General features: G+C 36.5%; 1 protein-coding gene across 3 annotated transcripts in view; it reads right to left on the bottom strand.

Annotated features, from left to right (window-relative positions):
* Positions 1 to 25,962, bottom strand: part of PALLD (palladin, cytoskeletal associated protein) — a 641,289-nt gene that overhangs the window by 232,484 nt on the left and 382,843 nt on the right. For all 3 annotated transcript variants that reach the window (XM_053703808.1, XM_053703809.1, XM_053703810.1), the window contains one exon: positions 17,508 to 17,823. In XM_053703808.1, coding sequence (XP_053559783.1) covers positions 17,508 to 17,823 — 316 coding nt within the window. The remainder of the gene's footprint in view (positions 1 to 17,507; positions 17,824 to 25,962) is intronic.

The raw sequence follows: 25,962 nt of genomic DNA, 5'->3' as shown, positions 1-25,962 counted from the left end.
GATCACAATATGTCTCCATTTCTGACAGTGACTCCCTCCCTCTCCCAGTCACGTGTGGTGTTCCCCAAGGTTCCATTCTCAGCTCCCTGTTAGTCACATTATTTATAAATGATCTGCCTAATGTCTGCAAATATTCAACTGTACACATGTATGCAGATGACACGGTAATCTATGCAAACAATTCAGATCTGCCGCAGCTTAAAGCAGTGCTCCAAGACCAGTTCACAGAGGTAGAAAAATGGATCTCAAAAAACAAACTCTTCCAAAACACTGACAAAACTGTCACAATGATCTTTGGAACGAGACCTAAACTACACAAACTACAAAATTCCCATCTGTGCATCAAAACAAAATCAAATTGCACACTGACCGCAGTCCATTCTTTTAAATACTTGGGTATGTTGTTAGACCCCAATCTATCTTTTGGCCTCCATATAGATAAACTGGCATCTAAACTTTATCCAAAAATAGGTGCCCTGTACAGAAACAAATCCTGCCTCAGCCCTACTGTAAAGGAAGAGATTGTACAGCAAATGCTGATGCCAATCGTGGATTATGGGGATGTAGTATATGCACCTGCACCGCAAACTAACCTTAATAAACTTAATACATTGTATAACTCATTCTGCCGCTTTGTGCTACAATGTAACTACAGGACCCACCATTGTGACATGCTAAAAGAACTAAACTGGCTGTCGCCGGAATCCAGACGCACCCTCCATCTTTCCTGCCTTGTGTTTAAAAGCTTTTTTTGGGAAGCTCCCACCCTACTTGAGCAGAATGCTCTCCCCGGCTATTCCCACCTCCTATAACCTCCGATCCAGTACCAGCACATTATTTAGCTTGCCTCAATACAAAAAGAAAGCAGCTCGATCCTCCTTTTCCTACAGAGCACCAAAATTATGGAACGACCTCCCGCACACTTTCAAACCTTCCCCATACCTAATATCCTTTAAGAGATCCCTCTCTGCATATCTGAAAACAGAATGCACCTGTCATGGTTGATTATATATTTCCTACATGTTCTATGTTAAATGTTTGTGCATATATTGTGTATTATTATTATTGTTTTTGTATTTTATTGTACCCATTGTATCAATGCAATGTTTTGTGTACCCAGGACATACTTGAAAATGAGAGAAATCTCAATGTATCCTTCCTGGTAAAATATTTTATAAATAAATAAAACAGATCCAAATTAAAAGCCCACAGCTATGAGCATCTTTTTATTAGAAAAGTTCCAGAAAAGGCCTTTTTCAGGATAGAAACTGGGAAGTCACTAGAAAATGACATCTATAATAGTCCTTTTACACCTCTTAAGGTTACAGTAACATACTTTGGAAATAACCCCTTTGTTCAGTGTGTTAGGGAAACGTGTGACATTAGCCTATTGCAATTCAAATCCATCCTCACCACTGCTAAACCATGTGAATTCCATTTGAATGTAGATACGGGCATGTTTGCTCAATCACTATATTTTTACTTTTAACATTTTAATAGTGTTGTTTTTCTGCAATATTTACATGAATTTATTTTAAAAGCACCCTTTTCCAGTTTGTCATGATCTACACATGAAATTAAGAAGTAGTCTACGGGTTTGTATTAGAAGGACTCATGCCATCTTCTTATACTGGATTTTAATAGTACTGAAACTATAAAACGTGAAACATTGCAATATTGTGTCTGCAGAGAAGGTGCTCTTTGTGACTTTGTCTTTATAGTAAATGCTCCTTCATGTACACAAACTCCAAGCAAGTTCATGACAGTGCTTTTTTACAGTGCTTCCGGCTTATTGTTATTATGTTATGTTATTGAACTTCTAAATAGAATTAACCCTTTGTGAACTTGCTATAATTCGAATTTACAAACCTAACTATTGCAAGTCACAGGTGTACATGTTTGTGAAATAGACCCATCAGATGTTAAATAAAGCAACGTATATATATATATATATATATATATATATATATATATATATATATATATTATTTTTTTTCAAGCATAAAACAAAGTGGGAAGCAAATCCTATGTAAAAGCTATATTGGACACAAAAAGGGGTGAATAAGTATAAGTAATACTATAAAGAATACCCTTTACATGTAGCCACCTAAAGGCCTATGGTGCAGACCCTTCAAATAATATATCAAGAACATTCATACTCATAGGGTATTATTGCGGCTTCAGCTGTGAACATAGCATACACTCTCATATTGAGAAACAGTCTTGACAAAGGTCCCCGTGAGGACCGAAACATTGACTGACTGAATTGATGAACTACTAATAACATTTTGTGTTAACTAAGACCTGTGAGTGCCTCTTCTTTCTTTGAAGTTTCTACCTACAGTATCTACCATAGAGTGCACCCAGGCAATACACACTTACAGTGAGTGCTTGGATCCCAAAACTATATATATATATATACATATATATATATATATATATATATATATATATATATATATATATATATATATATATATATATATATATATATATATATATATATATATATACACACACACACATAGAGTATCAGATCTAATAAACAGAGGGCCCTGATGCAAAGTTTTTTGTGCACCCCAAAGGTAAATAAGTAGTAATAGAACTAATATCCATTCTGTTCTGTATAATGATTTTGAGGATAGACAGATAAATAGACATTTAAACTGCACTTATAAAAGGCTCCCATGCATTAGGATTTGTATACATTCTGCACACTCCTATTGTATAGACAGGCTGTAATATGCCCACTGTAGCACTTGGTCCCTGGTGCCACTGCACCTGCTGCACTAATGGTAGTCTCGCCCCTGTATATATATATATATATATATATATATATATATATATATATATATATATATATATATATATATATATACACACACACACAAAATTATCAAAATGCAAACACACACTTTTGTTTATTTTTTTTTATTAACTTATACTCCTAATTGAAATACATTTATATTGACTTTAGTTTTAAAAATAAACACACTTCCCCAGGCAATTATTTTTAGTTAAGTTTTTTAAAATATAATGTAAAAAGTCAGTTAAAATGTTTTAAGTAATTTTATCTGCCTTTGCATTGTACCAAGTCAGTGCAATGTCAGTAAAAAACAAGAATCAGTTTTGCAGTCAATCAGATTAGAGTTTTGACAAGTCAATTTAATTTTTAGGCATGGGGACATTGTCTAAATTTTGAACAACTTCTGTCAATTGTTTCCAGCCTTGTTTAAAAAAAAAAGTCAGTTGGAAGGCTGCCTTTTCGTGATTAGACCACATAGTGTTAGCTGTATGAAGACAAGTAAATCTAAGAATAACAGATTCCAATTTAGGGACATTCTGTTCACAATATCAGAAATATGATATTGCAGTAAAGTCTTGATTTCCTTACCACTGCTAAACATAAGCACATATTATTATTATTATTATTTTTTTTTTTTTAAAGAATCATGATTTGTCGTTGTATAACAATAAGCCAAGTCTGCAATGATATATCTCTAACATTCAAATTTGGTTGTTTGTTGAGTTCAATTGGCAGCCATTCTGCCTGGGCTCTCAGTTATGTGGTTAGAACTAAAACTTGGACACTTGCTTCTACGGTGTCCAAATACACAATATGATTTATCATCAAGACTGAGTAATGTCTGTGTTCTAAAACAGAGTGATTAAACTTTATTTTCAGTGGAATATGCAAGATAATGGTTTGTAAAGGGAAATGTGCATTAATATTTAAACATTTTCAAAGCAATATGCTTATTAAGTTACCGGTTATTAACAGTATGTAATAAAATAGCTTCTGTAAATGTTATATTGCTGAAGAAGCAATGAAACACATCTGTTTCTATAACAGACAGAACAAAAAATCTATGCTACCTTACTGTATTCTCTGCACAGAGAAACCATCAGACGTTTTATACATTACAGGCCATATTTACTAAGTAGAAGTAGGGTGACCATATTGCCGCTTTAAAAAGGGTCACATGAAAAATACAGGGCGGTTTTCAGGGCTGTTTAAATAAATGTTTTGTATAAGAACCCTGACATATGTATTTTTCATTTGTCTCTTTTTAAAGCGGCAATATGGTCACCCTAAGTAGAAGTGATATAATTTATAAAACATTTACTTCACAGGAAAATATAAGGAGGAAATGAAAGTGAGTCTGAATGTGGCATTACATGTGAAGTAGTTCAGATAGTCAAATAGGTGTATTCCAATCCATTAGCAGAGATGAGTAAACACTGTGAGGCATATCTATGGTGATGGTGATGTCTGTCCGTCTGAGGAGACGGACAGACATCACCATAATTTGATTGACACCCCCATGCTAGCGGCCCATTTGCCGCAAATCTGCAGGGGGCGGAGTTGCACCAGCAGTTTACAAGAGCTGCTGGTGCAATGCTGAATGCGGAGAGTGTATTGCTCTCCTGCATTGAGCGAGGTCTGTCGGACATGATCTGCAATGTCAGATCATGTCCTACAGGCCATAAATAAGCCTAGAGTAATTACAAGGCATTTCTGTTGTGTTGCTATAGAATAACATATCATTCTAAACATTTTTAAAATAAATTAGCATCCTTTTTACAGAGATTGTTTTTAAATAGCCAAACTCCAACCATTTGCCTTATTTCAAGGAGCCAATTGGGGCTTTAATCTGCAGACAACAAGACTAGGTCAGGTCATAATGTTAGTATAAAGTACATTGTTTGCAGTTGTTATCAGTTAAAGCCAATTATATAAATATATGTGTCAGGGTTAGCCTTGATAATGCAGCAGGGTGTAGTTCAAGTTCTTAGAATGAGCAAAATTAAATGTAAAAGGGGCAGAATAAATAATGAAAATTTGATTACAAAAGTTGATTACATATAAGTGAATATTTTATATAGAAATATCAAGGTGTTTACTGTCCCTTTAACAAACATTTTGCAGTTTTTTTGCAAATTAAACACCATTTAAGTCCATCAAGTACTTTTCTCATTGGTGTATATGGGTTCATATAGTTGTTTGTGTGGTTGTCCTGTTTGAGTGTAAAGAAACTGGATGTTCTCCATACTGATCACGTGTATCCAAGGGTGACTAGCAATCCCTAATTTGAAAGTACATTGGTTGAGCATTTTGTTAAAAAAAATATTACTTAGATTGATTAGCCAAAACATGTGGATAGATTTAACTTTGAAGTAGAACCTGTTCTTTGCATGGTGGCATCACTTGCTGTGACACAAACTCACTTCAGGAATTGATAGGAGGGTGAAGGAAGGAGTTTAAAAAGCTGAGACATAGCACCCATGTTGTTGTATTTGTAAAGCCTCATCTTTTGAATACACCTATATGGTCAGCTAAAAATCTATACCTCCTACATTTTTGGATTGGCTCTTAGATTTTGGTCAAGCCTTGAAATGACTATTGTTTTAATAAGAGAATTTGCATTTTGAAATTGCGTTTTTCTCTAGATAATTATGATGCAGTGTAAAGAGCATTAAAAAGGAATTGGAAATCAACGTTACACAGTCTTTACTCCCACACGTATAATCTTAAGTCAGATGTGTTTAAAAATGCAGTTTTGATTTGTTTTCAGATGACATCAACTCACATAAAAAAATCAAAAAAAATCAAGGGAAATGGAAACTTGGCTTCATTTTTATAAACGATTTAAGGCAATCTCCCATCAAAAAACAAAGCTTCCTTATGCTAGCCGCTACACAATTAATCATTGATAGTTGATTACCTGCAATGATGATAACATTGACTTCCCTATAAAAATAATTCTGCTCAAAGTGCTGAGAGCAAACATTTTACAAGATTTCCTGGCCGGTCTTTTTATTTCATGTCATCGTAACCTGAATTCCCCTTACACTGTCATTCTTAGGGCTCATTATAATACGAGTCGTGACTCAAAGTAAATAAATAAAACACAATGAGGCACATTGAATTAACAAATACTGTTCTCGAGAAATATTGATAATAGCCAAAGCATTAAACTTGAGTTTAAAGGACCAGTAAACACAGCAGATTTGCATAATCAACAAATGCAAGATAACAAGACAATACAATAGCATTTACTCTGAATTTCAAATGAGTAGTAGATTATTTTCTAACACATTTCAAAGTTATATATATTTCCACTCCCCCTGTACCATGTGATAGCAATCAGCCAATCACAAATGCATATACGTATAGTCTATAGAGTTCTTGCACATGCTCAGTAGGAGCTGGTAACTCAAAAAAAGTGTAAATTTAAAAGACTGTGCAAATTTTTTTAATGGCAGTAAATTGGAAAGTTGTTTAAAATTACATGCTGTATCTGAATCATGGAAATTTAATAAAACCTGAGTGTCCCTTTAAGGCCTCAATTCACTAAGTTTAGAAGCTTGGAAGATGGAAGGTGAGATGCATTTGACTCTAGTTGACCACTCCAAATTCACTAAGGATTTTCATTAAACCAGGTTAGTGGGTGAAATTTAAGTGGCTAAACAGTAAAAAAAGAAGAAGGTGTGAAGAATCTACTGCACTCTTTTTGTACATTTGTTTTTAGAGGCTGCATTGCTCTATATTGTTTCTGATGGCTTTTTATAAATGTTATGTAGCTTTTAAACTGTGTAAAAAACTGCAAACATGTAAACACGCCTCTCTCTATTGTGTAACTGCTGGTTTACAACATCACTGATCTGTAAATGAGTGCTGCTTCTGTCACAGTGTGCAGTAATACTCCAAGATGGCAGTGTCTAGTATGAAGTGGCAAAGCGTCACCAACTGGACACCTGTAATGGGTTCAAATAAGTGAACGGCTTTAAAGAGATCTCCAAGAGGAAAAACAATAGCATGGTGTGCAATTACCCTGCTGCTGTACTCAGCAGTTTAATATCCCTTTAAAGCAGCCACATTAACACCCTTTCAAATGGGCTGGTCTCTCTTTACCACCACACACTGGGAGGTTGATTTCTGCTCGCCATCTCTTGTTTACAGCTCCCTTCTATGGGCAAATAAGCAAAAGCAGCTATTTCAAATTAAATAAAATTTAATGTTAAAATAACTATTTAATACACGCCAGCTGGTAAAATGGATCAATGGGAAAACATTGAAGAGGTGAAAATGTTACAGCAGAATATCCCTTTAACCCCTTAATGACCAACAACAGAATTATTCCATTATGGAACCATTAATATCCCTTTAACCCCTTAATGACCAACAACAGAATTATTCCATTATGGAACCATTAAGCAAACTGAAGCAATGTCCTTAAGGGGTTAAAGTTGCGAAGAAAATGAAACTGTAAAGGGTAAATTAAATTGGTCTAGCGATGCATGAGACATAACCTTGAATACAAGAATCAGAGAAAGCAGTGTTTTTTTTTTTAATGACCTCACACATCATTCTCAGACAACTAAGTCTGGCATCTTCATATTTTAAGTGAAAGAAATATGTTTCACATATTCCAGTCAAGTTCAGTAACACATTGATTTGAAACATGTTTCGATAATGGGAAATTATGTCATATTTAAATTGGGATGTTTTACTGGATCCTTAAAGCTGTTTTGTCTGCACTCACAAGACATACAAACCAATAAGTAGAAAAAATGGAGAGGAGTCTGGAATAATGTTTAAGAAGCACTAGAATGTGTGTATTTCTTTGTCTAACACTCTCCTTTATGCCATATGGTATTGCAGTTGTTATTCAGCAGAGGATGTAACAGATACTGTTCAGCTAAGTTAACAAGACTGTACTATTGGGAAGGTAACTTACCCCACAGTAACAAACACAAAAAACACAGAATAAAAAGCAAATAACGCAGCTGAATGTTACAGAATACTGCAAGCTAGCTAATGTGCAGTCACTGACAGACCCAGACCACTCCTTTCCTCTGTTTCTGTGGGGGGATTTGCAGGCTCCCAGCAGCATAAACTCATCATATACAAAGACACAGAACAGATCAGGTGCAACATGTGTATTTCTTCCCTAACTACCTTCCCACTTATTCCGCAATTGCACATTAGCATTGGTTGCATGCAGGTAGGCAGGCTTAGTAAGGTCAGCGGCCAGAATAGTAGGTTGTTATGCATAATAGTAATGTAACTACTGAGGGGGGCATCATTCATTCTTGAACCCAGGCAGCACAATATCTTGAGCTGGCCCTGACCCTAGGAGCAGCCTCAAATATTTTTAGATAGCTAAAATGACCACATATGTCTTATATACAGTGTTTGAATAAGTTTGAACATAGTCTAATGATCACATTAGTTCTAAAACGTGACTTCAGCAAGAACTGTTATATGAGTGCAATGTTTATACAAAATGCCCAAAACTAGTCACACAGATCTTTTGTGATCTCTGCTTAGCTTTTTAAGAGACAGTGCAATGTAAAATAGTTTTCCCTTTAATGTGTTTCCAATAATCTTATATACCGGCTGCAGAGTATAAAATGTATGGGAAATTTGTACTCTGGGTTGATTTTTGTATATGACATAGCTGATTGAATCCACAACCCAACCAAATTGGCTGAACTTGAAGGGAGAGCACAATTGGTATCTAGTCTCTCAGTATATACATAAATCCCCATTCTCTTATATCTCATTGTAAACCCAAAGAGCAATTCTCAGAGAGGGACCAAAACACTGAAAATTAACATTTTAGTACCAAACGTTCCCACCCCATTGGGAATGTGATTTCTTCTGCAACTTCTCGTTTACATAGTTTATATATAACCAGTACTTTCTTGTTAAAAATTTCAGTATAGGTGGGGATACATTAGACAAAAAAAAAGCTATTTAAAATTACACAATCAAGGTAAATAAGTATGTGTAAACAATTTAATACACTATGGGCCAGACTAGGAGTGGCGCGCAAACGTTTGATATTACATGTTAATAGTAAACTTTATCGCAATTGCAATTTACGCTACAATGATTACCGCAACTTCAGATCTCTGGTTAACTGTTTTGCGAAACTAAAAACTTGCACAAAACACATCAAAAATACATTACAAAGTATAGTTACACTCCTATTAACGTTATCTAAAAACAGGATTAAAAACAATATTGCATACAATAACTTGTCCGCCTGCTCTGAGGCCGCGGACAGAACTCAACCCGATCGAATACGATCGGGTTGATTGACACCCCCTGCTAGCGGCCGAATCTGCAGGGGGCGGCATTGCACCATCAGTTCACACAGCTGTCGGCATTTATCGATGTGCGGCAGACATGATACGCTACATCGTATCATGTCCGCTCGCACATTAATAAATAGGCCCCAAAGGCTCAAAGATATGAGATCTCAAATGGAAAAAAAGGCAGGCAAGGTGCTTTAACATAGAGAGACATACATATACATGTTTAACGGTATATATATACACACACATGTATTAATATGTGTATATATGTATTTACATATATACACATATAAACACATAAATACATATGCACACATATATAGACATATATAGAAGTGCATTGGAGTCCTTTGCAGTCAATCAGATGAAAACATGTTAAAGCATATTTATGCAACATTCATGTTTAATAAAAGGTTTAACTATGCATTTACTGTAAATATCTCACATTCCAATGTTCTGCACATAGCAGAATATGTTATAAGTATTTATAAATAGATGTTCCTATATAATAAAAATATATATGAGCAAAAGTTCAAAGGTATATGCACTCTCACCACCATCCTGCAGCTGCCAGGGTGCTCTTGAGGAGTATGCAGCAAAGAACAAAATGAAGCACTCACTGGACTTTTGACATCAAAGTGATACATTTATTTAGTGACGTTTCGCAACCTCTAACGTCCCTTCTTCTGACAATCAAAGTGTGCAATTGAACAAACTTATAAAGGCCTTCAGGCCCCTCCCCCAAACAAGTCTCCAATCACAGGAGATTGTGTGCAAACAGTAAGGGGCTAAACCATTATGGTAACCCAAAACAGCAATCAAATACTGACTCAAACCTGTGAAGAAATATACAGCTATTAGTGAATAAATGTATAAATAGTGTAAGGATTCCAGACCAGCTTTTCTTTCTCTCCATGTTACTGAACTTCCTACCTGTTCTTAAGTTGTCACCTGACTGCAAACAGGTGCTTAGTAATTAAACTTGAATGCAGCTAGCAGCAACACTGCAACCTCGCTTCTGTGATTACCTTTAAGCCTATCTTTGGATTACAAATAACACCTTTTTCTAACTCTGTTTTTCATCATTCTAAACAGTGGATTACAATACCGGAATAAGTTGCTTTTCACTAAAGGATTTAAACCTTGTTTCCATCAAGCTACTTTTCCTGTCATTAAGAGCTAACCACAGCTCTCCCTAAACCTAAATACACATCTTGCTTTGAGCCTCTACTATATCAGTCAATTGAACTCTGTTGTCTCACATCAAGATCACTTACACGGACTTGCTGATACACGCTAAACACCCTCTGCAGCCGTTTAAACGGCACCGGAGCCTCAGGCAGCAAGCCGCTGTCAATCACATCCTCTGTTCCGCCCACTTCATCGGAACCTCGGAAATCCACAGCGCAAGCCGCTGTCAATCAGTTCCTCTGTTCCTCCCTCTCCTGCACGCAACTCCGCTCTATAGCGGTCACAGATTCCCAGCTGCTCCTTCTGAGTGACAGGTCCCCTGAATACTTGCGGTAAGGATAGAGTCTCCTCTCTGCAACCACTGTGTGATAGCTGAATCGTCTGTGTCTTATCAGAATAACTCTGAGGCAGCATTTTTGTACTGATTCTGACAAAAGCACTCCGGGATGCTATACTGTGAATTATGCATCTTATCTAATATTAACTGACTTCCACATTCCAATCCACTTGACTGAAGTTAGATACTGGTGTTCCTTTTTTCATTGTTTTGCTTACATACTTAGAAGGAGACTTATATTCTACCTTCTAGTGTTAAATAAGATTAACTCTACTTCACCTATTACAAACAGTCTATGCTGATAATAGCCTGTGAACACTGGTGATACAATTCTATTTAACATTAAGTCTGCAAGTGCGATCATATTCCCTAACCTGTAAGGGGTTCGCCTGCTTAACATTACAAATAGCCTCCTGTGCTGTGATCAATGTGAATCGTGTCAATTCAAAGTCATAAATATATATAGTGATCCCACAGCAGTTCCTACGTCCCAAGCCTATACATATCCCAGGTTCATCCATCAATGAAACAGTCCACATCCTAGGCCGTTCTATTGGATAACATACAACAACGCCCAACTCATGTGTGTGTAGGTGTCAGGCGTTGTCAGGGCTACAAGCTCAAACATATCGGGAGAACACTCCCCTTCATGTTCACTATCCCCCGCAACTCGCCGAATAAACACAAACCCCATTAGACTGGTCACAATCAGGGCCCACAATAGTGGGCACTCCATCTCCAAAGTAAGACATCGGAAATACTAGTTATTAGCAGTCACGATCTGCTCAGGGACCAAATCACCCTTACCGGAGGCCGAGTGAAGCACTTGTTCATCGTTACTGCCCACAACAATGCAGTACCCTCCCACTAAACATGATAGGTGCCACAAGGGCGCACCTCCTATCCCACAGGTCAGAAAAATAAACAAACAAACTCACCTCAATAGTGGCCATCGATCATCGATGTTACTATTGCAGCTGTCAAACACGGAACCCTGGCATATATGGGGATTGCGGGTGAACAACACACGCGCCCCCGCACTGCATAACCAAAATCCAAGCCCCAAACTAATGCATCGGCCAGCTGCACTCACAAAGGGACCGCGAATAGTGCACAAGCACACATCATTGCGCAAAGCATCCACCATATCTATTACTCATAGAAGCCCTGCTAACCCCCTCATAGCACAACGCATAGCAGCCATGCCCCTGTTAGAATGTCATGTACCCCCACAACAGCACTATATAAATAACTACAGGATCATTTGGCTCAAAACCACATCTGTGCTTCAACCTCCTCCCACACAACCCCATAGGGACAGCGGTGACACCCTCCCTGTCCTATAGGATGGGACCGTCAACATCATGACAGCAACCTTAAATATGTACAGGGATCCCGGGATAAGGCAATGTGACCATACGTGCCATACACACTGTTAAATCTACAGGAAGGCCCACAAATAGGGAATCCCTGCCAATAAAGAGATGTACCTAAGCGCGCCAGAGGTGCTCCAGTGGTTGACAGTGCCCCCAGTCCACATCAAGAGTGAGGGACTCACCACCACCTTCCTGGCCAAAACCTCCAACTGCATGCTAAATCAATGACATCACAGATCGAATAGACAACACCATGTGTTCATAAGGGTTGATAGACCCCCAGTTCAAATAAAGCTGAAGCATACTCATGAACCAAAAACAAAACAAAAAACATAGCACTAAGCAAAAGTACAATAGCCATACTCTATAAACAAACAACCTAAAGGGCAGGAGGAAATCTTCCTCAACCCCCAAGTAGAAACAACCAATATAGACAAATCAAAAATAGAAAAATCAATAAAGAGATCAATAAAGAAAATACAATATAGAAAAAATACTATAGACAAAATCGTATAGACAAAATCGTATAGAAAAAACAGGGGTACTGCAGACCCCCTACAGATCCCCCACAGAGGACAACCCCAGTCCCAAAACAAACACCAAATACAACAGAACCAAAAAGACAAAAAACGGTCATATATAAGCGCGGGAATGGAGCCGTAGGATCAACTCTAATATGTGTGTATAAATCGAGTGTCAAAAATGCACAGTGTATATATAAAACAAATAGAACCTATTAAAAAACACAGATATAACAATAGAGATTAAAACAAATATTCCTATCCATGCAAAACTAAACACTGGTTCCCACAGGGTATAGAACCAACAGTGTCATAACATAGGAGAGGACACGCTATTTATAGGCTAAGTCAATATCTAAATAACAATAGTAAGCGATGGAAACAGATAAGCTAGTAAGGTTATAATACAATTCATAATAGAATCGTGTACTCTCATATATAAATAGATCTGATCGTGGACTCCAGATGACACCCTTCAACCATCCGGTCATTCATCCAAGGAACGCTTGCCAACCTGAGTGTACATTAAGGACTCTGGGTGCCAGAGTTCCCAGCTCATGAATCCATCGGGCCTCCTTCTGCAACAATATCCTTGCTCTATTACCCCCTCTTCTCAGGGCCGGCACATGGTCAATTAACCGGAATCTTAAGTCCGTCACTGTGTGTCGCTCCTCTAAGAAGTGTTGGTCAGATTTCCCACTTTTTAAAGCAGTTCTTATACTCGACCGGTGGTTCGCCATCCTGGTCCTGGCATCGTCAATGGTCTTTCCAATATAGAACATCCCACATGGGCAGTTGAGAAGATATATGATATAAGGTGTAGTGCATCTGAGGAAGAAATTGATCCTATACTTCTTCTTTTTTTCTGGATGTTGGAATGTGTTCCCTATATGCATGCTGTTGCATGTAACGCAGCTTATACACTTGAAACACCCATTTTTCTTCCTCAACCATAGCTGTTTATCAGTCATTGGTGTTAAATCAGTCTTCATCAGGGAGTCTCTCAAACTTTGAGTCAGTATTTGATTGCTGTTTTGGGCTACCATAATGGTTTAGCCCCTTACTGTTTGCACACGATCTCCTGTGATTGGAGACTTGTTTGGGGAAGGGGCCTGAAGGCCTTTATAAGTTTGTTCAATTGCATACTTTGATTGTCAGAAGAAGGGACGTTAGAGGTCCCAAAACGTCACTAAATAAATTTATCACTTTGATGTCAAAAGTCCAGTGAGTGCTTCATTTTGTTCTTTGCTCTATATATATATATATATATATATATATATATATATATATATATATATATATATATATATATATATATATATATATACAGGGAGTGCAGAATTATTAGGCAAATGAGTATTTTGACCACATCATCCTCTTTATGCATGTTGTCTTACTCCAAGCTGTATAGGCTCGAAAGCCTACTACCAATTAAGCATATTAGGTGATGTGCATCTCTGTAATGAGAAGGGGTGTGGTCTAATGACATCAACACCTTATATCAGGTGTGCATAATTATTAGGCAACTTCCTTTCCTTTGGCAAAATGGGTCAAAAGAAGGACTTGACAGGCTCAGAAAAGTAAAAAATAGTGAGATATCTTGCAGAGGGATGCAGCACTCTTAAAATTGCAAAGCTTCTGAAGCGTGATCATCGAACAATCAAGCGTTTCATTCAAAATAGTCAACAGGGTCGCAAGAAGCGTGTGGATAAACCAAGGCGCAAAATAACTGCCCATGAACTGAGAAAAGTCAAGCGTGCAGCTGCCAAGATGCCACTTGCCACCAGTTTGGCCATATTTCAGAGCTGCAACATCACTGGAGTGCCCAAAAGAACAAGGTGTGCAATACTCAGAGACATGGCCAAGGTAAGAAAGGCTGAAAGACGACCACCACTGAACAAGACACACAAGCTGAAATGTCAAGACTGGGCCAAGAAATATCTCAAGACTGATTTTTCTAAGGTTTTATGGACTGATGAAATGAGAGTGAGTCTTGATGGGCCAGATGGATGGGCCCGTGGCTGGATTGGTAAAGGGCAGAGAGCTCCAGTCCGACTCAGACGCCAGCAAGGTGGAGGTTGAGTACTGGTTTGGGCTGGTATCATCAAAGATGAGCTTGTGGGGCCTTTTCGGGTTGAGGATGGAGTCAAGCTCAACTCCCAGTCCTACTGCCAGTTTCTGGAAGACACCTTCTTCAAGCAGTGGTACAGGAAGAAGTCTGCATCCTTCAAGAAAAACATGATTTTCATGCAGGACAATGCTCCATCACACGCGTCCAAGTACTCCACAGCGTGGCTGGCAAGAAAGGGTATAAAAGAAGAAAATCTAATGACATGGCCTCCTTGTTCACCTGATCTGAACCCCATTGAGAACCTGTGGTCCATCATCAAATGTGAGATTTACAAGGAGGGAAAACAGTACACCTCTCTGAACAGTGTCTGGGAGGCTGTGATTGCTGCTGCACGCAATGTTGATGGTGAACAGATCAAAACACTGACAGAATCCATGGATGGCAGGCTTTTGAGTGTCCTTGCAAAGAAAGGTGGCTATATTGGTCACTGATTTGTTTTTGTTTTGTTTTTGAATGTCAGAAATGTATATTTGTGAATGTTGAGATGTTATATTGGTTTCACTGGTAAAAATAAATAATTGAAATGGGTATATATTTGTTTTTTGTTAAGTTGCCTAATAATTATGCACAGTAATAGTCACCTGCACACACAGATATCCCCCCTAAAATAGCTATAACTAAAAACAAACTAAAAACTACTTCCAAAACTATTCAGCTTTGATATTAATGAGTTTTTTGGGTTCATTGAGAACATGGTTGTTGTTCAATAATAAAATTAATCCTCAAAAATACAACTTGCCTAATAATTCTGCACTCCCTGTATATATATATATATATATATATATATATATATATATAGGTATAGATATATATTGTGCCAAACAACCACCATATATATATAGAAATATTAAATAAATAGAACATATTCTTCTGTGTGAAGAACACTGGAATGTAAAATATTCATATTTTCATGTCGGGTAAGCGCACATGAGAATATGCGATAGGGGAATTCTCCATTGACTTCTATGGGGAAATACATAAATGTGCACGCAATATTCTAACTTCAGCTTTTTGCGCTCGTCGAGTTAGTGCAGGAGTGAAAACAGTTTACTTTCAGCTCATAATATGAGCGCAACCCGACAAGCGCAAAAAGCTTACTTCTAGCACAAATAACACTTGAGCCGGAGCTTTAATTAGCACGCCACTTGTAATCTGGCCTTTTAGCGGGTATTTTGATAAATGTATTATTTATTATTATTTATTAAAAATTGATCAAGTATTTTCTGTTACATTATATTTCAATAGATCCATAGCAGAGGTCACACTCAATGAGTAATTTTACCCTGAATTGGTTGTGGTTAAACAACTTGAACAAATACACTGAAGGATAAAGAGGTCCCTTAAGAAATTTGTGCTACTATAAACATAAAAAAGGTAAAATAACAAGCAGGGACCTGTTTTATGGTGTGCATACTCATGTAACATATGAATAATAGGTGACCTAGAGGTATAAATTAGTCATCATATATATGGTCTAGACTTAGCCACACCTACTATACAAATGTGCATAGCATACTCATGTAACATAAAAATAACAGGTGACCTAGAGGTATAAATTAGTCATCATATATATGGTCTAGACTTAGCCACACCCACTATACAAATGTGCATAGCATGACCAGCAGCCTTTGATCTTATGATCTCATAAATATGTGTAGGGACAAAAGAGACTTATAGGGCTTAGGGCTTTTTTAAAAAAAGTTTCCAATGTACTTCTATTATCAAATTTGCTTCAAAGACACATTAAACATACGTACACATACGCAAACACACATAAACACACACAAAGACACATTAAACATACATACACATACGCAAACACACATAAACACACAAAGACACATTAAACATACATACACATACGCAAACACACAAACACACACAAAGACACATTAAACATACGTACACATACGCAAACACACAAACACACACAAAGACGCATTAAACATACGTACACATACGCAAACACACATAAACACACACAAAGACACATTAAACATACATACACATACGCAAACACACATAAACACACAAAGACACATTAAACATACGTACACATACGCAAACACAAACACACACAAAGACGCATTAAACATACGTACACATACGCAAAAACACAAACACACACAAAGACACATTAAACATAGGTACACATACACAAACACATACATACAAACACGTTTTAAAGGCAGGAGAATAGTTAATATTATGAAGTATCAGAAGAAGTCAAAAGTTTACTCATTCCTGATTAAGACCTGATTGACTTGATTTTATATAAAATAACAAATGAGGTATTATATAGCCTCACATAACAAAGTATAGGTGTTCAGAAAGCGCAAGAATTTTAGTTCTTAACACAATATTTATTTGACAAGTTAATAGCTATAATCTGCAAACTTAAATTGTAAAGTGTGTTTACTGTGAGTTGTTGAGCACAGAAATGTACATTCATTCTGGTCACATAATCAGCGCCAGAGTTGATGTATTTTAGTATCATCTTTTTTTCCATTAGTTTAAAATGATGGTCAAAACATAGAACTGAAATAGCCAATTTCTTTCTTCTATATTAAATAAACTATATAATTAGTTATAATTATAATAACTTTATAATTAGTATGTGTGTCTATGGGTATTTATGTGTGTGTGTGTGCATTTGTGCGTGTGTGTGTGCACATGTGGGCATGCGTGTGTATGCATACGTGCATGTGTGTGTATGCATGCGTGTGTGTGTGTGTATGTATATATATATATATATATATATATATATATATATATATATATATATGTGTGTGTGTGTGTGAGAGAGAAGATGTATGTGTGAAAATGATAATATAAATACTTACAGTTTTGGTTTGGAACGAATGGGTGGTGGCTCCTTAGTTGGTGATGTGGCGGCAATATATTTAGTGTCGGTGTTGTTTTTGACTCCATTTATCCCATTGAAAGTATGTACACCATTGATTTTCTTTTCCACTGGACTGAACTGCAGTTGGCTTTCTTCTAACGTTGGTTTTGAGTTCACTTTGATTGGCTGAAAGGATTCTGACGCATTCTTTGTAGGCATTTCATGACAATTACTCTTTGGCGTTGGAGAAAGAGTTGAAAACTGCCGGAGGTCATAACCACTAATTTTGACATCATCAGTGTGCTCAGTATTTGCTAGGGGAGCAAAAGAGGCAGGTTAATATGACTGTATAAAATATATATATTACAGATATTTTTATGACTTTTAACATTATCAATGTTATATTTTAAAATGTTTGAAGTAAATGTGGTAAAAATACTTTAAGGTTATAGTAACCTGAAGAAGACAGTGGAGCCATTATAGACCTAACTAATGACTCCGTAGGAGTTTTACTATTTGAATTACAGATTTCAAACTAGTAAGTGTTAAATGGCAGGAAGCCATAATAGATTTTCCAATTTAGCCTAAGCTAAGTGATGCCATTTAAAACATGTCTACATTCTCAGTAACACATTATAATTTGGCCTTTGAGAAAGGAGTTTAACTTGTTCAGTGCCAGATCAATAGTTTAGCACAATGGATCTACTCCCAAACTGAGGGAGCACTTCTCCTCCAACTGTCCATTCTGCACTTAATAAGTAAACTCCACTATTGGGAACTCAATTTTTTTTTAATGTGTCAAATGGCAACTTCTAAACCAGTTAAATAAGTGCAGCTATTGAGGTGCTTCTGCATTTACTAACAACACTGAAATGTGGACATTCAAACAGGAAGGTCTTGTACAGTGTCAACCACAACGATTTGTAATATAAGATCAGACATCTACTTTCTGCTAATTTAGACTGTGTAGTGTACGTATTTACTAGCACATGAAATAATAACAGACACATTGTTGTACACAAACACACATGGGCACCACTAATATATAGCATACAATTAATAAAAGCTGTGTATAGTATTCATAACATACAACAAATATATACAAAACAAACCATAAAAAGGTATACTGTGTGTGTATAAGTCCGTCAATGAGTCTTAAAAAGGTTTAGATCTGCTGTCGGCATTTATCGATGTGCAGCAGACAAGATACGCTACATCGTATCATGTCCGCTCACACTATGATAAATTGGCCCCTAAGTGTGACCCAATAAAATGATTTAAAATGATTTAATTACAGACAAAACTTATGAATGACACACTCACATGAAGTACCCTCAAACAAAAATGAGGTAGGATGCAGGCGTATATTGCATGAAGCAATAGTGCAGATCCAAAGTGTCCCTCTGATTAACAGTCTATAACCTGCAGGCTGAAGCAAGCCCGCTCCGTAAGTAGGCACTGTTTAATCCGGCACCAGCAGATCAAGCAAGTTCTTAGAATCGCCAACTTTTAACAGGAACCACGGACTCTGTGAAGCACCCTCTAACAAAACGTGTTAGGCCACGCCCATTACACCACAAGATCAGTTTTGAAGCAGTTTCCCTTAGAGGGTGCTTCATAGAGTCCATGGTTCCTGTTGAAAGTTGGGGATTCTAAGAACTAGTTTGATCTGCTGGTGCCAGATTACACAGTGCCTACTTACGGAGCAGACTTGCCTCAGCCTGCAGGATATACAGGGAGTGCAGAATTATTAGGCAAATTAGTATTTTGACCACATCATCCTCTTTATGCATGTTGTCTTACTCCAAGCTGTATAGGCTCGAAAGCCTACTACCAATTAAGCATATTAGGTGATGTGCAGCTCTGTAATGAGAAGGGGTGTGGTCTAATGACATCAACACCCTATATCAGGTGTGCATAATTATTAGGCAACTTCCTTTCCTTTGGCAAAATGGGTCAAAAGGACTTGACAGGCTCAGAAAAGTAAAAAATAGTGAGATATCTTGCAGAGGGATTCAGCACTCTTAAAATTGCAAAGCTTCTGAAGCGTGATCATCGAACAATCAAGCGTTTCATTCAAAATAGTCAACAGGGTCGCAAGAAGCGTGTGGAAAAACCAAGGCGCAAAATAACTGCCCATGAACTGAGAAAAGTCAAGCGTGCAGCTGCCAAGATGCCATTTGCCACCAGTTTGGCCATATTTCAGAGCTGCAACATCACTGGAGTGCCCAAAAGCACAAGGTGTGCAATACTCAGAGACATGGCCAAGGTAAGAAAGGCTGAAAGACGACCACCACTGAACAAGACACACAAGCTGAAACGTCAAGACTGGGCCAAGAAATATCTCAAGACTGATTTTTCTAAGGTTTTATGGACTGATGAAATGAGAGTGAGTCTTGATGGGCCAGATGGATGGGCCCGTGGCTGGATTGGTAAAGGGCAGAGAGCTCCAGTCCGACTCAGACGCCAGCAAGGTGGAGGTGGAGTACTGGTTTGGGCTGGTATCATCAAAGATGAGCTTGTGGGGCCTTTTCGGTTTGAGGATGGAGTCAAGCTCAACTCCCAGTCCTACTTCCAGTTTCTGGAAGACACCTTCTTCAAGCAGTGGTACAGGAAGAAGTCTGCATCCTTCAAGAAAAACATGATTTTCATGCAGGACAATGCTCCATCACACGCGTCCAAGTACTCCACAGCGTGGCTGGCAAGAAAGGGTATAAAAGAAGAAAATCTAATGACATGGCCTCCTTGTTCACCTGATCTGAACCCCATTGAGAACCTGTGGTCCATCATCAAATGTGAGATTTACAAGGAGGGAAAACAGTACACCTCTCTGAACAGTGTCTGGGAGGCTGTGGTTGCTGCTGCACGCAATGTTGATGGTGAACAGATCAAAACACTGACAGAATCCATGGATGGCAGGCTTTTGAGTGTCCTTGCAAAGAAAGGTGGCTATATTGGTCACTGATTTGTTTTTGTTTTGTTTTTGAATGTCAGAAATGTATATTTGTGAATGTTGAGATGTTATATTGGTTTCACTGGTAAAAATAAATAATTGAAATGGGTATATATTTGTTTTTTGTTAAGTTGCCTAATAATTATGCACAGTAATAGTCACCTGCACACACAGATATCCCCCTAAAATAGCTATAACTAAAAACAAACTAAAAACTACTTCCAAAACTATTCAGCTTTGATATTAATGAGTTTTTTTGGGTTCATTGAGAACATGGTTGTTGTTCAATAATAAAATTAATCCTCAAAAATACTACTTGCCTAATAATTTTGCACTCCCTGTAGACTGATAATCAGAGGGACACTTTGGATCTGCACTATCGCGTTATGCGATATACGCCTGGATCATACCTCATATTTGTTTGAGGGTATTTCATGTGAGTGTGTCATTTATAAGTTTTGTCTGTAATTTTTGTCTGTAATTAAATCATTTTATTGGTTCACACTTAGAGTGGTTTTGCACTCTGTTTTCTCCTTTTTTGTTTTACAGACACATTGTTGTGGCTTGTCTTTTGTCATCTAATATTGAACAGACAGTGAACCTGTAATACTTGGTTGCTGTGCCATGCTTTGTACCATTATTTATTTTACATTAAAGAGACAAATAGTGCAAGTAAAAAGTGCGCTAATCAGTAAAAGTATTTTATTATTAAACTATGTCTTGTATATAACTATGTGTTTAACCAATGCACTGAACACATCTGGTAAGCCAATGACAAGAAGAATATGTGTGTAGCCTCCAATCAAGAGCTAGCTCACAGTAGTACATTGTTGAGTCTAACTAGGTATGCTTTTCAACAAAGCATACAAAGAGAACAAATTAAATTTGATAACAGAAGTTAACTGAAAAGCCTCTTAAAGCTGCATGCTCTATCTGAATGCTAAAAGTTTAATTTTGACTTTCATGCCCCTTTAATTTGTGATTTCCAGTGGTGGTTCTAGGAGCTTGCTGAGTGTTTCTATACACCACCAATCTTTATCATGATATCAAGAATGCTCAGGTCAACAAACATACATTTACAGGCAATGCTTTTTCTCTCCAATTGTCCTATTATCTACCAGGGACAGAAAGACATATTTAAAGAATAAGAGCCTGATATTCAAAACCTCAACGCTCAGGCGAGATATTCTAAGAAGTCTAATTTTTATGGCAAGGCACTGGAGAGAAATTACACAAAATCTTTGGGATTTTTTTAGACCTTGTATTGTGATATAGGAGTCTCTGTTTCACATAAAGAACACTACATAGCAACATAAACATTTCTCAAGATAAAATTAGTGTTTCTAATTTTTTTTCAAGGGCCTCGCAGTACCGAAGAAACTTCTTAGAATATCTTGCCTGCGATGCAAACTTTTAAATCTTAGGTCTTGATGCCATGATATTCAAAACCTCTCTGTTCAGGTTAGATATTCTAAAATGATCCTCCAGCACCGTGAGATCCCTTTTAAAAGGCAGATTTTACTTTACTTTTTTTATATCACTTTACACTTAAAGAGACACTGAACCTAATGTTTGTCTATCGTGATTCAGATAGAGCATGCAATTGTAAGCAACTTTCTAATTTACTCCTATTATCAAATTTGTTTCATTCTCTTGGTATCTTTATTTGAAATGCAAGAATGTAAGTTTAGATGCCGGCCCATTTTTGGTAAACACACTGTGTTGTTCTTTCTGATTGGTGGGTAAATTCACCTACCAATAAACAAGTGCTTTCCATGGTTCTGAACAGAACAGAACAGAAGTGTAACATAACTCTCATGCAGTGCTGTATTGCACTGGGCATGTCTCTCCTTCATATATAGAAATGAGAGAGATCTCGCAGTGCTGGAAAGTTCCGCCCTTTTTCTTTTGAATATTCAATGAGTTCAGCCCCCGTGAAGTCTGAACTCCAATTTCTCTCAAGTTGGAGAACCTTTAAATATCAGGGCCTAAGTGAGAAGAATAAAGCAGGGATGGTGACACCTACCAATACCACCCTTTATCCCTGATATTTTATACTTTAATAGAATCCCCAGATCAAGCAGCAATGCACTACTGGGAGCTAGCTGAACACAATGATAAGTCAATGACAAGAGGTATATATGTGCATCCTATATGTGCAGCCACCAATCAGTTGCGAACTCCCAGTTCCTGAGCCTACCTAGGTATGTTTTTCAACAAAGGATACCAAAATAACTGTGCAAATTAGATGTTTCAACTGAATATTCCTTGTACACCTAAAAAAAACAACTTTATGTATATAAGTGGCTATATAAAGTTATTTTAAAATGCTTAAATGGACAGTCAACTCCAAAATTGTTATTGTTTAAAAAAGATAATCCCTTTATTACAGTTTTGCACAGCCAACATGGTTATATTAATATACTTTTAACCTCTGTGATTACCTTGTATCTAAGCCCCTTCTGACAGTCCCCTGGTCAAATGGATATATATTTATTATCTATTGACTTGTATTTTAGCCAATCAGTGCAGTGTCATCCACAACCGACAGGCAAAAGCACAATGTTGTTATCTACATGGCTCACATGAACTAGTAGTCTCCTGTTGTGAAAAGCTAATAAAAAAGCATGTGATAAGAGGCTGTTATAAAGTATATTAATATAACAATGTTGGTTGTGCAAAGCTGAAGAATGGGTAGTAAAGGCATTATCTATATTTCTAAATAATACAATATTTAGTGTTGACTGTCCCTTTAAAGAAACATGAAAGTCAAAATGAAATGTTAATGAATCAGATTTTTCTTGGTATCCTTTGTTGAAAATTAGTTAATTTCAATGTGAGCATACTGAGGTATGTTTATGAACAATCATGTGTCTTAAGAAATTAAGAACTATATGGCAGAAGTGTTTGCAACAATGTTTGTAAAAATGGTATACTTATAGGACAACAAGAGAAATAGATACATTTGATAATATTAGTACTTTTTTAATGGTATGTTTTATCTGAATCATGAAAATGTCATTTTGGCTTTCATGTACTTTTTAAAGTAAAATAAAGTTTTCCATAAATTATACCCATTCTATTAATAATATATAATGTGTGTATATGTGTGTATGTGTGATATATATATATATATATATATATATATATATATATATATATATATATATATATATATGTGTGTGTGTGTGTATATATATATATATATATATATATATATATATATATATATATATATATATATTAGATGTTAATATTAGATGCTACTGATGTAAACAGACATATTCATATGGGTCACATTATTTCTCCATAATATATTTAAAACAAAACAATCTTTTATAAGCTAACAAATCATTTGAATGACGGATCACACTTTGGCATAATGACACAAGATATATAGAAGCAACTGACTTCATATCACTCCATTAGCTGTTGTAATGAACACTACACTTTATTAATCATTTGACTATCACATGCTGAAACTTAAATAAACACTGTGTTTAAGCTGACTCCCAGGGTCTTGCACAGCTGTGACATTTTGCATTTTCTTGACAGGCAGATGTTGTGTCTTGCCCATGACCCTTACATGTAAATGCTACATCTAACATCTATGGCTATTTTAATACCCACTACACTTCTTGGGCAGCTAGTGATACTTATAACAGTAAATGTTTCTTGCAGTAAAGTTAAATGATCATTTCACCTGCTGCCAATCTTAACACTTTACTTTTTTCTGAATGAGCAGATTTGTAAACAAATATATTTGGCCTTGTAGGAAGGTACTTGTGAATTATTTTACCTCTTAAACAGCTTTTTGTAAAATCTAATGTGTGCTATTAGTAAGTCTAATATATATATATTGTTCAATGCCAATAGCAAAAATATAAAACACCCCATTGTTGGTTTTGTGAAACATGAAAGAGACTAGTGATAAGTGATAACCAATCAGCTACTTTTGCACATGTGGCCATCAAGCCCTCTGTAAACTTGTACATTAATTCTAAACTTGTAGCCAAAGCAAAAGGATCACATATGCTCCAAGTAATAGATATAGTGCAGAGTATCAGATTCCTGTACTTGATGGCCATTCACATTTTAGGATTTAAAGAAACTTTATTATTACTTTATATTAAAATTTGTAAGACTGTTATTCTAGCAGCTTATTTATAGCTGTTCCTAACTGGCCTTAGCAGAGAAGGGTTTTAATGGGATATGAAACCCAACATTTATCTTTCATGATTCAGATAGAGAGTACAATTTCAATCAACTTTTCAATTTACTTATATTATCAAATGTACTTTGTCCTCTTGGTATCCTGAGTTCAAAAGCAGGTAGGTAGGCTCAGGACCGTGCATGTGTCTGGAGCACTAGATGGCAGTAATAAAGAGCATTCTTACAAAACTGCTGCCAAATAGTTATCCAGACATGTGCATGCTACCTACCTAGGTATTCTCTACAACAAAGAATAATATGAGAAAAAGTTTATTTGGTAATATAAGTAAATTTGAAATTTTCTTAAAATTGTAAGCTATAGAGGTTTTGGTAAAAATAAATATTAAAATAACTAATATAATTAATATAATGCATCTGGTTAATATTATCCGGCTAACCTTTGTTTCATATACCTTGTTACATCTTGCATGTATTTGTTATTTAATGTCTCTTTAGCGGTCTCTCTAATTAAACCCAATTGATTTGTTCAGGTCCAGTTGATTATTCCTCAAGCAGGAAGATCTTCATTTTTGGACCACCTTTGTGGTCCCCATTTGCCTGTAGATAAACTTATGGGGAGGTGGTAGGGACCACATTAAAAAAATTCTCTTTAATTAACAATTAGCATTATTAGATTAACTTAAAAGGATACTGAACCCAATTTTTTTCTTTCATTCTTCAGATAGAGCATGCAATTTTAAGCAACTTTCTAATTTGCTGATTCTAATTTTGCTGATTGGTGGCTAAATGTAACCACCAATCAACAAGCGCTATCCAGTGGTCTGAACCAAAAATGGGTCAGCTCATAAGCTTACATTTTGTATGTTCCTTTCTCTATTTTGCAAGTTCCTTTCCTTTTTACCCATAAATGCCACCACTTGTATTAAAGCAATTGTCCTCCTTATAAATTATTTATAAAAAAGTGTGAAATATAATGTTGTTATATAATAACATGTCCTATGATATAGCTTAATTAAAGGGACATATTACTCAAAATTGAGCCAATCAGCAGTGACAGTAATGTAGGGTCATATCATGTTCCTTTAATTATACTTTTTAATTTGTACTTACTTTCTAATTACTTATATTATCTAATTTGCTTAATTCTCTTAATATCCTGTGCTGAAAAGCATAACTAGATAGGCTCAGTAGCTGCTGATTAGTGGCTACACATAGATTCCCCGTGTGATTGGCTCACCCATGTGCATAGCTTTTTCTTCAAGAAAGGATATCTAAAGAATGAAGCAACGTAGATAATAGAAGTAAATTGGGATGCTGTTTAAAATTG

The sequence above is a fragment of the Bombina bombina genome, chromosome 2 (genome assembly GCF_027579735.1).
Source record: "Bombina bombina isolate aBomBom1 chromosome 2, aBomBom1.pri, whole genome shotgun sequence".
In the NCBI taxonomy this organism is placed as follows: Eukaryota; Metazoa; Chordata; class Amphibia; order Anura; family Bombinatoridae; genus Bombina; species Bombina bombina.
The sequence above is the reverse complement of the archived record's forward strand: the minus strand, read 5'-3'. Positions and strand labels throughout refer to the sequence as shown.